Source organism: Phocoena phocoena, chromosome 14 (assembly GCF_963924675.1).
Source record: "Phocoena phocoena chromosome 14, mPhoPho1.1, whole genome shotgun sequence".
NCBI classification, from domain to species: domain Eukaryota; kingdom Metazoa; phylum Chordata; class Mammalia; order Artiodactyla; family Phocoenidae; genus Phocoena; species Phocoena phocoena.
Window position 1 is genome coordinate 8666222 of NC_089232.1, and position 15560 is coordinate 8681781.

A 15560-nucleotide genomic window follows, 5' to 3' on the forward strand; every position below is an offset into this window, starting at 1 on the left:
GAGTCTCTTCATCTTTCAAGATATAAGACCACTAAAGGAAGCAGCTCCAAATATAAGTTCCTCACCTGTCAATGGACAAGATGCCCAGGTCCAAGCCTTCCTGACATTGTCTATAATGCAACTTTGAGAATATGGTTTTCCTCAATGTTTATAAAACAATACTATATAAATGATGGAATAAGTTTGCCTGAGATGTCTTAAGGCACCTTTGTATGAAGTTTCCTTGCTAATTAATGAATAAAAACCACAGCTGTACTTAATTAATTTTACTAATGTCAACTTGACATGGACCTTAGCTCATTTGTGTACCTACTGTTAAAAATACAATCGCTATATACTGAAAGGTTATTTTTCTTGCTTGCTCAAAGTAGTTGAGTAGTTTCAGAATGTCCTGAGCCTTGAGTTTCACTTGAGAGTTACGGAGCATTAGTTGGGTATGAACGTCATGAGAAAGGCTGGAACTATTGGGTTGGCCAAAAAGTTCATTCGGGCTTTTCCGGAACAAACTTTTTGGCCAACCCAGTATACTTCGAGCCTGTGCAAACTGCCTTTCCTGGGAATCTTGCCGTATTTTTTCCACTTCTTGATTATCTTTAAGTAAGCAACAGTTAGTGACTGGTACTAAAATATATTATTAGTATAAATATGCTTATTACAAGTTAATGATTATTTATTATTGTTCGTTTAAAACTGTCAGAATGAGCCAGCTATTTAAGTGTTTTGCTTGTTTGTCTCTCTTTGTTTTTGTTTCCTTGGAAAACAGGTTTTAACTGATTGGGGGATTTTTTTTCTTTTAATGGTAACAGGTGAACAATTTAATTTAGACCATTTGTATAAAACATGAGTCAGTTGAATATTATTTTACTGTTAGTGTGACATGTTTTAAGGTAATAATACTGAATGTAAAGTTTTTCTCTGGTAAGAAAAATCTTAAAGTGTGTTTCATGTGAGAAAAACATTTTTTTCATCAAATATTTATTCTTAGTTCTTACTACTTACTGTGACTATGTATGGTAATGGATACTATTGCTTAGCTGTTTCTGACATGGGCTTGTGCTCGTTACTGATGAACCAGCACTTAAATTCTTTAAGTGTTTGAAAATGGTCAAGGTTCCCTTGCTGCTGTATTATAATCAGTAGAGTAAGTGAAAGAATTAGGAACCATATGTGTCCTCTGTAAACTGTAAGGCTTTATACGGTCATCTCTCTAACAGATCCTGACTTCAGGATAAATGTGTCTAATTCAAAAAAAAAAAACAGCATAATTAGGGACTTCCCTGGTGGTCCAGTGGTTAAGACGCTGCACTTCCATTGCAGGGGGCCCGGGTTCAATCTGGGTTCCTGGTTAAGGAACTAAGATCCCACGTGCTGTGTGGTGCAGCCCCCCACCAAAAAAAAACAGCAAAATTAATAGAATCACAAAATTTTTCAGATAGGTGGAAACTTAGAAAAAAATCTAATCCAACCCCTAGGATTTTACGGGTGGGAGAATACTCAGCCTCACACTGCTGGTTAAATAGTATGCTTCTGTTGTAAACTCATCACTCTGGGTCTCACCTGTACTTCTATACTGCTTTCCTTTCCTTTGGAAAAAGTTTTTAGTGTAGTGTGATGAAACCAAATGAACCTTTTGTCCAGTTTGTAGTTTATCTTGTAGTCAGACCGCTTTGTTTTACTGTTAAAAATACACATACACACACACATATACATACATACATACCCCTCAAGTAATGAAGAGATTCATACTTTAAATAATTGCTAATAACAGCGAGCTTATTGATAGTAAATACATTGATATGAACCAGTCAACTCCCAGCTCCATTAGAGATTCAAAAGCAAATGAGGGGCTTCCCTGGTGGCGCAGTGGTTGCGAGTCCGCCTGCCGATGCAGGAGACACGGGTTCGTGCCCCGGTCCGGGAAGATCCCACATGCCGCGGAGCGGCTGGGCCCGTGAGCCATGGCCGCTGAGCCTGCGCGTCTGGAGCCTGTGCTCCGCAACGGGAGAGGCCACAACAGTGAGAGGTCCGCGTACCGCAAAAAAAAAAAAAAAGCAAATGAGGAGTTCTCAAAGAAGAAGAAAGAAAAAGAGTTAAAATACTGGGAGAGCCTGAGGCCAAGAGCTAAGGCAATTAAGATTTCTAGCACAGGAAACTGCAGGGCTATCATCCCAGGCCTAGTAAAGACACCCGAACAGCTGAGGACTAACAGCAGTGGGAAGGGAGGCGCCCTGCTGACTGGGACTGAAAAGCAGTGTCTGTCATCACTCTGTATGTAACCAACTTTGTTTCCTATGATTGAAACACAATGCAAGAGACTGCTTTTCCTCACACTCTTCTGAGGTGCTTCTTGTGCCTTCAGAGGACTGTCCTTCATTCTCTATAGGCAGATTCCACCTTTATAAATGAGCAGAAAAGGTGGGTGGGGAGCTGGAGGAAGAAACTGGTGGCTCATGGGGATCTGACTGCGCCCACATCAGCACGATTGCCTGATGAGCGTTCCTTTCTACTGGAAACATCGTGCTTTGACAAGTTTATAAAGCCCCCGAAAATTCAACGGAAATCCCAGAAGTGTTCTGAAATCAAAGTAATATTCAAATTGCATTCTAAAAGAAGATTTTTGATCAAGACTTGTGTTCAGTACCACGATTTTCATTAGTATATGTTTGGGCAGTAGGATGCCAGGTGAAGAGCCCTGGACCAAGTCAGGACAGCTGGTTTCCAGTTCTGTCTCTGGATGCCAAGCTGTTGAAACATCACTCAGTATTGCAAGATGTCCTTCATCTGTAAAAGAGGGAAGGAAGTTGGTATCTTTAAAGGGCCCTTCCCATGAAAAATGCTTTTTGTCAGTGCGGATCATCATATTAAAAAAGTAACTGCACTTAAATAGTACTTATTTTTTAAGCTTGCTCAAAAAGTGCAAGCTTTTACTGTTTTGTTGTTGTTGTTTTAGGTTTAGTTGTTTGAACAGAAAGCTCTTACTTTGTTAGGTTGAAAGCGTTCTGACCTCTTCCAGGTTGCGCATCCCTGCCATCCGCCTCCTCACGGTTCACCCCACAGCTGGGAGTGCAGCCCCTATCATAAGTCCTCATGTCCCCTTCTCTTATATATAAATTAGGCATTCATTTAGAAAATAAATACCTTTTCTTCTATGTTATGTATTCATACCCATTGTACTTTTTACAGTCACTTTATCATTTTCCTTCTGGTCATCATTTTATTTCATAAAAATAGTCTAATGAAGTTAATTTGAGGTCTTATCAGCTTAGCCTACTCTATTTAAAGGGACCACATAAAGTTAAACTTTTCAAGTTTTGATTCTGCTTTACTTTTCACTATAAACTGAACCACTAAACTAAAATAATGCTTTGTAAATTTTTCTGTTTGCAGAGTGTTCGACCTACACCGCAAAATGACGCTATAACGGTACACTTTAAACCAATTACATTAAAAGCTTCAGAAAGTAAATATACCAAGGTTGCAAGTATCAGCTTTGATGGTAAGTGTTCAACTTTTTCTCTCTGATAGAGTGCTCTTACTTTGATAAATTAGAAGGCATCTATGTTGACATCTTAATATAGAAACCCAGACCATTTTACAGTCAGATTTTATAGTACTGGTTAGGTTGGCTTTTCTTGTAAATCATCACCAACTCTTATTTGATTGTTTCACAAAAGAAAATATTCTAACTTCATAAACCTAAATTAATATTAGCAAATACATTAGGGTTGGAACTAAATTTTTGTTATCTGGGCTCTTTTACATATATACCTATTATGCTTTGCCTTAATTATGAAGTCATTAATTTTTGTAATTAAGTGAATATATATTTGAATTTCAGAAGCGTGTTTGAACTTAAGAGCAGAAATAAAGTATTTTCTGTAACATTTCCATATATTGGCTTTTATTAACGAGGCAGACTGTCCTACCTAAACTAAAATAACTGCCCTCATGATAGAATTGTCAAATTAGATAACAATTATTTCAAACACGTATATTGTGTATTTTGACATTTGAAATATTAACCCAGACTTTAACATATTTTAATAGCATGTTTTTATTCAGTTTTGCCCACTTTACTAGAACATTTACTGAATTTGCTGTCATAAAATTTTTTGAGTAGTGATGTAATGGCTGTCTGACTATATATGTAATTTAAATTTAATGAAAGCTGAAACTCCAAGTGGGACTTTGCTCATAAGGGCACGGGCAAGTGAGGAGCCCTGAAGCTTAAGCTTTGGCCGCGGGATAAAGCCATCTTTACTCATAGTCCACATTTTACAACTAAGCTCCTCATCAGAAGAGGATATTTGGTCACTGAGTGACCTCCTGAGTGTGGCACAGTGTTTGTGAGAGCATCTGTGCTCACTCCATGCACATGGGGAGTCTGCGGGAGAATCTGGAGCAGCTGCACGGTCGGCTGCCAGCACAGCGTTCACCCTATGAGCTCAGAGAAAACTCCCAAAGAAGTTAAGATTAAATGCATGGCATACTTCCACAGTCCAGCCGTCAGGAAATAATCAGTACTGTAGAAGGCTTGATAGCACAGATATTTCCAAATGTGTGATAAACTGTCTTCTGTGTTGCTAAGATACCAGCCATGACCACCAGTATCAGTGTCAGTATCAGTAGGTACATTGTCTTCCCTTACGGAGAAACAGAGCAACCAGTAGTAATTTCTGACCCCAAGAACAACATGTAGGGCCTACCCTTCTGATAAATCCAAGGAGTGGGGGGTGTACACTGGGGCAGCTGTGCTGTGTACTTCCCCCATTCTTCTTTTCCAGCTCCTGTATTGACAATACAGTGACTGTTTCCACTGAGATAAATGAAAGTCAGGAATGGTGGTTCTGAGATCACAGACTCCAAAATAAGTGTTTCTTAAAGAAATGATGTAAAATTTAACACAGAGACAAGGGAAAGCATCTTTTAAAGCAGGTGCTACATTTCTTAAAAGTGGTTTTTATTATCATGGGAAAATCCCTCCACCTTTCACCTCCCACCTCTCCCATCACCACCCCGGATTCCAATACAAATGATATTACCCTTGAGATTGCTAAGAAATGCTTGTTTTACTTAACTTTTAAAATTTTCAGGGGAATTCCCTGGCGGTCCACTGGCCTGGGTTCAATCCCTGTTAGGGGAACTAAGATCCTGCAAGCCGAGAGGCGTGGCCAAAATAATTAATTAATTTAAAAATTAAAATTTCAGAATGTACCATGAATATTAACTCCACAGTGTTCACTTACCAAGCAAGCATGTCTCATCAACTCACGATTCTTTATGATTTTTAACTGAATTTTCTTGAGGTTTTGACCACTTCATTGCTAAAATATAACTTGATTAGATACTATGAAATGCCTGAATTATGGCCCTTGTTATCAGCCTTATGTCAGAATAAATAGCAAAAAAAAAAAAAAAAAAAAAATTTAAAGCATCCAGAAACGGCTCTACAGTAAAAAGCAGAAAGAAACGATGTTTAATGGGAGTTTCAAAAATCTGGATCTGCGCTGTCCGTACATAAGCCACATACTAGATGTCGCTCCATTCTTTTTGTTGTTCTTTTTTTGTGCTAAAGTTGGATAACAAACATTTGCAGAACTTACGTATAAATTCTTCTCTTAAGTGGAAATGTTCCTGAAGTACTTAAAGGGGATAAAGATACACAGCTTCTTTATTTGCTTTGGAAAGAACATCTAATGGGTACACAGATTGGATCCAACTGACTCTTTTCTGTAATTCCAGATGGAATGATTCAGAAGTGCTACAAAACTTAAAAGGTTTTACTTCATCTGTGAGGACAGTACGATGGCAGGGAGGGTATATGCCTCCTCTTACACTATAGGTTAGGGTTGGCTAATATAAAAAGTCAGAGCTCATAACTCTTGACATTTTTTGCACCAGGCTACTTTATTGGTATTTATAGCAAGACAAGGAATGTTATTTCTTAATCCAGCTGTAAACTAGCAGTTCTCAACTTGGGGGGCTGGGCAGTTTTGCCTCCCAGGGGATGTTTGGCAACGTCTACAGACACTTTTGGTTGTCACAGCTGATGTCTAGCAAGAGGCCGTCCTGTGCACCGCCCAACATCCCGCAGAGCACAGGGACAGCCACTCTGCCACCCAACAGCGAGTTTACCTGGCCTAAAATGTTCGTAGTGCCAAGGCTGAGAAACCCTGCTGTAGGTAAAGCCAAAGCTTATGGCTGTAGAGAAAGTAGTTCAGATATAGCGCTTTTCCTCCTGAATTGTGTTCACTTGCTAATTCCTTACCTGTTTATCGCATTACAGGAAAATTAAAATATCTTCCCATTTTTGTATGAAAAATGTGATATTTCAGTTAAAATGTTGTAACAGTATTCTTTGTGCCAGTTTGAAAGCTCAGCTTCTTAAGATTTTGTCAGTTTACATGCAAAGTCACTCTCATCATCCTCTGTATAAACTCTTTGGTAGCAAAAGGTGACAGATGATGTTTTATGCTTCCTTTCAGCATCAAAGGCAAAAAAACCTTCTCAGTTTTCTGGGAAAATAACTGTTAAAGCAAAGGAAAAGAGTTATTCTAAACTTGAAATACCATATCAAGCAGAGGTTTTAGATGGGTGAGTTTTTCTCTAAAATAAACTTTATAACTTTTTTTTTATAACTTTTTATTAATAAATAAATTCATTGATCTTAGCAAAAGTGTAGCCAAATTCACATAAACTCCATGGAATTCGTGTTGAGAAGAACAAATTCAACTATAAAGGAGAGAAATCTCCTGTATTTTGTTTATTTTTTTTTACTTTTTTAGAAGAAAGAGGTAAATGGGATGATATGATTTGGGCTTAAATGAAGTCTTAACGATTCCATAATACAATAGAAAAATGAATCTGTGATTTTTAAATCATTTGAACCATTTCCTTTCTGTAATTCTTTTTGTAACATGCAAGTGGCTATGGCTTATTATTAAAGTATATTGTCACTTGAAACAAAATCATTTATATTCCTTTATAGACTTGTTAAACACTGTTCTAAAATTACAGCTTTTTATAAATGGGCAATAATATATGTAGTTCATTTTCTAATTATACTTTAACCAATAATAGTTTAATGTCCAGCATGGCAGGGACTCCATGGGGTCAACCACTAAAATGTTTATAGTCTTAATTCTCTAATAACAGTCATAATGCTGAACGTAAATTATTACTCACAGCGAAAGTACTTGGATTTTAAATTAACACGTGGAAATAAAAATAATTTATTTTGTTTTTTTCAAATAGTTATTTGGGATTTGATCACTCTGCAACATTGTTTCACATCCGAGACAGTCCTGCTGATCCTGTGGAAAGGCCAATTTACCTCACTAACACTTTCAGTTTTGCGGTCCTCATTCATGATGTGTTGCTACCAGAAGAAGCCAAAACAATGTTTAAAGTATGTCTGGGAACCCTCATACTTTTAATTTTACTGATCTGCCAAGCAAATGATGCTGACACATTGTTTTTTCTCTCCCATCATTTCCTAGGTTCACAACTTCAGCAAACCAGTCTTAATTCTTCCAAATGGATCAGGATACATTTTTACTCTGTTTTTTATGCCATCCACATCATCCATGCACATAGATAACAATATTTTACTTATTACCAATGCCTCTAAGTTTCATTTACCTGTGCGGGTATACACAGGTTTTTTAGATGTAAGTATGCTATCTGCCTTTAAAATTTAAACTCCCTACACGTCTTTTGTGTTTTCAGCTACTATCAGCCAGTCGTGTTGCACACACTTAAATTTTGCTATTTCTGTGCTTTACAAGTTGTCCTAATTCCTCCCTCGTCAGTACTTACAAGATTTTCACCCTCCCAGCGGCCGTGTCTCCTCGTGATGCAGTTGACTCCTCTAGTTACGCCTCTATTTAGATCTTTTCCACATTCCACTTTCTCTCGGTTTTGCTTTTAAACTGTCATAGTCATGGGGAAGCTAAAAACGAGCTAAGTGGAAGAAAGATAATAAGCAGGGAAGAAAGACTATGGGGCGGGTGAAAAGAAAACTCTGTAGGGAAGAGATGACCCAAACCAAGAAGTGCAAGAATGAAGAAGAGAACCAGATAAGAAAGAGGGAATAGGTGGGAAAGACACAGCTGGAATAGTCACCGAAATACGGCAGGAAAGGTCTTTCTAGTACAGAAAACAAGCCAGGAAAAAAAATCCAAACAAAGCTGTGCTTAAAATTATCAATGCAAGAGTTTAGATGAGAAAGAAAACTGATAGGAAAGATAGAAAAGGAGAAAAGAAAGTGAAAACAGAGAAATGCAGTTCTCCAAAAAGCTAGCATCAACAAGAATTTTAGAGCTGAAGGGACCGTCACTATTATACCACTCCTTCTGCATTTCTTTTGCTTAAATGGTTACTGGTTTGTAGCTGCTTTCATGAATGTGTGATGTTTGCTGAGACTGAGGACTTTTTGCCTCATTCCCCAGGGCTCCACTTAACCTCACCTAGCACTTTAGTTTCCTGCTGCTTTTATGTGCCTTCAGAGGAGAACTAGCAATTCAGTAGAGGCCATGAGTGTTTTCATTTCTGAGTAATCAAAATATTTCCATTGTACAAAGTTCTTAATTATATATTATGTATGCGTATATTTACATAAAGCATAGGAACCTTAGTATATCTTAATACAGTTACTTTTTCTTGATAGCATTCTCTTACATAAGTGTGACTTTACATTTAATCTAGTTCTTTTATATCTTTCCAGTACTTTGTATTACCCCCAAAAATAGAAGAACGTTTCATAGATTTTGGTATACTGAGTGCTACAGAAGCAAGTAACATTTTATTTGCAATTATAAACAGCAACCCAATTGAGGTAAAAAAAAAAAAAAAAACTTGTTTTTATTCTAACTCACATTTAAGGATTTTATGCTAGTGCCGCAATAATCACTTTCATATCTTTCTCTTTTTTAAGTTGGCTATAAAAAGTTGGCATATCATTGGAGATGGTTTATCAATAGAACTCGTGGCTACTGAAAGAGGCAATAGGACTACAATAATCTCAAGCCTTCCAGAGTTAGAAAAATCCTCCTCATCAGACCAGTCATCGGTAAGTTAACTCTTTTATTGTTTCTTTAAACTTAGATGTAAACCTCAAATAGAAGACTAGTGATCATAATATTTTTATGAGAGTTGCAATAGCACTGGCTGTTTGATGCTGAAAGGACCTTTTATAGGTAGTCTACTTAAACCCCTTCCTCTCATGGTGAGAGAGCACTTGAGACTCAAAGGAGTTAAGTTGTAACACAAGTGTCCTTACAGGAGAAATTCCCATGGGTAGTAAACTAACCCTGTGTTCATTGAATTCACTAGGCAGAAGAGATAGCCCTGCACATTGATAGAAGGTGTTTTCAATTATACAGTAATGTTTCTGGTCAATTCTCTGTACTGGTTAGAAGAGAGTATCAGTGAGGCAAACATCGTTTGGTGGATCTCTGTGTGGATCTCCCTATGTACTTTTACTCTATCTTATGTACAGTTGGTCATAAAAGAGCATGAAACGAGAGTAAATGAATATAGCAGTCTAAGCCCTGACCACTACTGAAAAGAGAACTTGGAGTTTATACCTACTCAGAACAGAATTAGTAGAATCACCTTGTACGACTTCGAAGGAGCAGAACATGTCACCTGTAGGTTAGCATGGAACTTCTTGTGGCAGTTTTACAAAAGGAGAAGCAAATGTCCTTATGCACAGAGGTTAGTGACAAATATGCTTCCATGGAATGCCATAGGTCATAAAAATTGACTTAAGCATCCCCCAAAATAGGTTTTTTGGAGGACAATCTGGCAACATATACCACTCCTGGGAATGTTTCCCATGGAAGTAATTGAAAGAGGCAAAAGCTGTGAGAATGCACATGTTTGATAGCATTATTAGTAATTCCAGATGACTGGAAACAGCCGCATGCATAAAGTCGTGACTTTATGATGGAATATTAAAGCAAATAAAAAGCTGTAAATACGATTGTATGTCGAAATTTGGAAAAGGATTTCTGAAAAAGTGGGAAATAGTACTAAATAACGTGTATTCTAATTGCAGTTGTGTGGCATTCAGGCTACATAATCAGATATTGTGGTCGATATATGGGTGTTTGCATTTTAATAATTTATAATGTTTTAAATTTGATTCATAAATAAAGCCTCCTTTTAAAACAAAAAAAGGATATGCCCGTGACAAGTAACATTTGTCACCCCAGCTGAGGTTTTATTTTTAATACAAATTGAGTGCTGAGAAAGGATAATAATGAGACCAGCCATTACTGTGTTCATTTCAGTAATGAAGTTACAGTGAAATTGTATGTATATCTAATCTGAGATGGTTGAATTATACTGTTTTTTATAAGACATTATAAATTAATAATTTTAGGACTCTGGATCGTTTCCTTGTACTAAATACCATGTGTTAACACTTACTACTTAAATTTGAGAGGTCCACTCAGTAACATGAAGCCTGCTTGAAACTTTAGGGTTTTAGAATTAGGTTTTATATAAAACTGTATAAACACAAAAACAAGGGACAGAAAATGAGATCGCTGTTATGAACGCTTACTTAAAATAGGAAGTTGTAGTGAGTTGCCAGCTTCAAAATAGCAACTCCATAATACGTGTTTTTTTAAGTTTGTAATGCCTAAACTTTCAACTGCTTTCCACCTGTTTGCCAAAAAGCCAAACCTATGAACTAAATAAGCATCCTGTTCCTTATGAAACACGCATTGCCAACGGCTCTCTGCATTCTTGAGACACGTGTTCTTATTTGGCTGGTTAGAGTCATGATGAAAACGTTAGAATTGCACAAATCCAACACAGAAATGCTTATAAAAGGGGGAAAGTGAGTATGTTAGGCATATCAACATTTACAAACTAAAGTACAACTTCACAAATTGAATTTCATGTTTTTTGGAAGTATCATGATTGAAAAGGTTAAGTGCCAGAAACATCAGCAAATAGCTTGAGAAAACAAGATCTACATTCTCCTTTCTTTCACATTTTTATTGCATAACTTTTCCTTCTTTCCATGATTTTTGATGTTTCCATATGATCCAATCTCAGTGGATCTGAGGACATGGTTATTAAAACATGACAGAGTTAAATTCAGAACTTGAAGCATAACCAACTTTCTATGTATTAATACTTGTGCCCTAATGTGGCCAAAGGGTTAGTGGAAGGCTGTGTCCCTCTGCTGCAGCCCTCACCCGCTTTGACCCTGCACGTACCCGGTTGGGGTGTGAGGACCACACCCCTCCCCAGCTTTGCAGCTGAGAAGTCAGCTGTTCCTCAGGGAACCGGTTTTCTCAGTAGCCCATGGAATAAGTATAGTAGATAAACATCCAGGGATGGGCATTATTTTGAGATATTTGTATGTGATGATATGGTAATTCAGTGTTACACTGGTACAGGTTAGGATTTTGAAGTCAGTTTATCACTGTAGCTTTCTTTTCCATTTTAATAGAAAACTTCAGCCAGCAAGGCTGATGAATGATGTCATTTCTCCTACATACAGGTAATATTAGCTTCAGGATATTTTGCAGTGTTCAGAGTCAAACTTACTGCAAAAAAACTGGAAGGGATTCATGACGGGGCCATACAGATCACAACAGACTATGAGGTAAGGACTTTATTTACAGGGATTCATGTCAGTGGGGTCTTTCTGAGTAATTCAGTCTTTTTTTGTTTTTATAGAAACAGAGAACTAAGTTTACTCAGAAAGTTAGAGTTTACCGCTTTCATGCCTTAAAAACTGAGCTTTTGAGAATAGTTTACAGAATATTTGTGTTCATTAGCTCATAGTTTTCTGATAAAACCCAAATCTTTTGACTAAAAACAACTTCAGAAAAATGCATTTGGCACATTTAGAATTGCTGTTAGAAGCCTGCTTACAAATAGTTGTAGCATTGCACAGACCCTGACTGAAATTCCTGAGATAGGTCTCTCTCTTTTCAGAGGTCATAAATATCCTCCTGTGTAACATTTCCAAAAAGGAAGATACAATCAGGAAATCACATCTTAATTTGAGTTCTCACAATCATATTTACAGGTTCCTTGACTTCTAAGTCAAGGAACCAAGTGAAAATCAGTGAACTTTTTAAAGGCTTTTTATGGGGTTTGACATGTTGCACTCAATGAGACTTTGAAGAGACATATTTCTGCCACACCTAAATATTTTGATTTATTATTTCAGAGCTGTTTGGGAAGTCGAGCACTGCTAAAGTCAGCAAGTTGCTACCCTTGTTCTCCTATCTTTTCAGTACATACAACCCCCACATGAAAGAAAACTAATTCAGAATAAACAGAATTGGTCATCTAATAATAAATGATATGTTGGGAGTATGTCAAATTACCTCCAAAAATAAGGAATCCACGTTTATCACTTGTGATAGGAATAAGTACATTTCATATCTTAGCAAAGTATCAGTATCTTTGTGAATTGCAAATAAGCATACGAGTTGAGATTCAAAATCTGGAATGTTCGACTCATTTTTTCAAATTAGCTTGATGTTATTTATTGCTGAGTACAAAAAGTAGAGAGCTATGTAACTTTAGAAAATGCTGGATTTTTCATTCATTGTTTTAGGAGAATAATTGAACTTTTTAAATTAATAATCTACAAAATAAAACCTATATTATAAAAAATCTGTTCTTCATTCCTTCCCCATTGTTTGGTCTTGTTTACCATGTTTTCATCAAATCACTGAGAAGTACATGGAAATTTATTGTATTTCAGTGCATTTTATGAAGTACATGGATAGATTAAACAGTATCCATGGGTGATTTTAATTTTGCTTATCAGTTGGTTAATGCTAATATACATCCCAAGATTGGTTCTTTTAATCCCCCAAAATAACTGTCCCCCTACAACAACTGTCAGTGTCAATCGCAGACTTAAACACTCATTTCTCTGTGGTTTGCTTCTTCCTTCCACAGATCCTAACAATTCCCGTGAAAGCTGTGATCGCAGTGGGTTCTCTGACTTGCTTCCCAAAGCATATGGTTCTTCCACCTTCTTTTCCAGTAAGACAGTTAATTTGTAGCCTTCTTCTTGCTAATTTTTTTTCTCTTTGCCTTTATGTTCCTAGAATTCAACAATAAAGTCAGTTACTCTTTATTAATCACTTATTTTAAGGTAAGACATTGTACCAGCTTCTTTAGGAGACATAAAGAAGAATAAGAAATAGGCCCTTCTCTCAAAAAGTTTTCAATCTAGAATGAGAAATGGGCCCATGGTTCATAGACGTAGAGCAGGATGTAGAAATTGCCCTAAGAGGTGAAAAATAACATGCTATGAAGAAAATACATATCTTATTGATGAAGGTGCCATGTGAATTGGCTTGGAATTTCTTCTGGCAGGGATAGACAAGGGTCGGCAAGAATGGCGTTCAGGGCCCAGGGAACAACCTGAATAGAGACACAGACAGCAGAGTCTGAGATGGCTTTAGGCAGTGGTGAGTCGTCCAGTTTTACAAGAATGCAGGGAAGTTTCAAGAGAGAAGATGGAGTGGTACCTTGGAGTGATAGCATGAAAAAAATGCAATGCACTTAAGTCCATGAAAATCTAAAGTTTTTGAGCAGAGGCTGGACATCGTCAGATTTAAGCTTTCAAGACTGGCTCTCTGGCAGAAGTAAATGTAGGACACGTCTGGGAGTAGCAATAGTGTACCTGGAAGCCAACCCAGAGACTCTGGCCACGGTCCACAAGGAAAGCGTCAAAGGGAGGTTTGAGCTTAGGGCATTGGCAGGGGCAGTAAATCGCTTTCATACCTCCACACCTTTGCTGCTCATCTGCCTTGGCTGCCCTTCCTCCTCTCCTACCTTCAAGAACTCCTTCATGTCTTTCAAGATCCAATTCCATTGTCATCTCCTCTCTGAAGATTTCTTCACTCCACTAGACAGTACTAGTTATTTCATGTGTGCTTCTGAAACAATTTGAGATTACTTCTCTGGCAGCAAGCCTCACATTGTGCTGTAAATGTTGCCTTATGTGTTGGTCTCCCCAACAAGACTCTGAGATCCGGTGGGAAAGAGATGAGGGATCTTATACCCCAAGTAGCAGGTATCTAGTAGATAATGGGTGAATGAAGGAGCCAAATAATGAAAAAGAGAACATAGGCAAGAGACATTTCAGATGAACCGTTTGAACTGTACTTGAATATCTTGAGGAGGTTATACTAATGGAAACAGGTATGGGTAGGTAGATAGATAGAGGACTCAAGAATATGACATAGAGTTTGAGCCTGGAGAACAGGGAGGAAAGAAACGGGGAAACCAGGAGGCCACCTTTTGCAGGAAGATAGTGTAGATGATTCAGGACGCCTTGGAGCAGATGGAAGTGTCTCTCAGCTGTGGTAGGAGACCTGACTGGTTAAGAGAAACAGTACATTGCAAAATCTTAATGCTATATATACGATAAAACCTAAATTCAAATTTTAGCTCCTTAAATATAAATTAGCTTCAAATATAAATTTGAATTAATAGGTTCAGCACACCTAAGTTTGGGTCTTAATTCAATCTTTGTCTTCTTATCATTCCACTTTGTACTGACTATACAGAACTCTTGACTTCAGTGTTTATCCAAAAGAACCTTCAATTGCCTTTTCAATCCATGATCTCCTTGATCCCTGCATATATCCTGGAAGGGAATAATTCAGTAGATGACAAAGTGAAAGGCTCATGGACAGAGTAAATGAGAAGGCATCTATAAAAACGAAGTGTTGGTTTTGCAGTACTTCAGATTAAGCTTTCAGATATCTTCAGATGGCTGGGAAGTCCAACATCAAGGCACCAGTAGATCTGGTGTCTGGTGAGGGCCTACTTCCTCGGTTTGCCGACGGGCATCTTCTCATTGTATCCTCACACAGCCAAAAGAGCAGACAGGGAGGGCAAGCTCTTGTGCCTCTTTTAAGGGCACTAATCCCGTTCATGAGGGCTCCACCCTCATGACCTGATCACCTCCCGAAGGCCCTGCCTCCTGATACCATCACACTGGGGGGTTAGGATTTCAACATGTGAGTGTGGGGGAGCACACAGACGTTCAGCCCATAACAGTCATGAAATTCTGTAAAATCTCTTATCAGATGGAGACTACTAGAGCCAAGTGATGAAAACTTGGTACTTTAGAATGAACATTTCAAATAACTCACAGTTTAATACTTCGTATTTGAATACGATTATAAAATGAACTTCTGTATCTGTTACCTCTTTTGATCCCCACCATACCCCTGAGAGACAAGATGTGGACACAAGAGTAGTAGTTATTACAGGTGCATGAAGACCAGTTAACTGCCGGGAAGACACAGCTGGGTGGAGTCCAAGCTGGGACTCAGCATAGGCTTCTGCTTTCTTCTCTTATGTTCGTATCCTCACAGCAGCGTCCCCACCCTCTAACATCTTTCTACTCTGGTCAGACTGTAAATGATGAGTGTTAATCTTAACTGCACCATCATTCAACTCCTTTTACTGTTCATTTTCTTAACTTCTTTGTCTTTTTTTAAAAAAAAAAAAAATTTATTCAGCTGTGCCAGGTCTTAGTTGCAGCACGTGGGATC

General features: G+C 37.8%; 1 protein-coding gene across 1 annotated transcript in view; it reads left to right on the forward strand.

The window, feature by feature from the left end:
• TMEM131 (transmembrane protein 131) overlaps nt 1-15560 on the forward strand; it is a 201414-nt gene that overhangs the window by 131542 nt on the left and 54312 nt on the right. Inside the window, exons 12-19 of the mRNA XM_065891409.1 lie at nt 3388-3496; nt 6486-6594; nt 7255-7408; nt 7500-7670; nt 8726-8836; nt 8936-9070; nt 11522-11626; nt 12943-13029. Of these exons, the coding sequence (XP_065747481.1) occupies nt 3388-3496; nt 6486-6594; nt 7255-7408; nt 7500-7670; nt 8726-8836; nt 8936-9070; nt 11522-11626; nt 12943-13029 (981 nt within the window). The remainder of the gene's footprint in view (nt 1-3387; nt 3497-6485; nt 6595-7254; nt 7409-7499; nt 7671-8725; nt 8837-8935; nt 9071-11521; nt 11627-12942; nt 13030-15560) is intronic.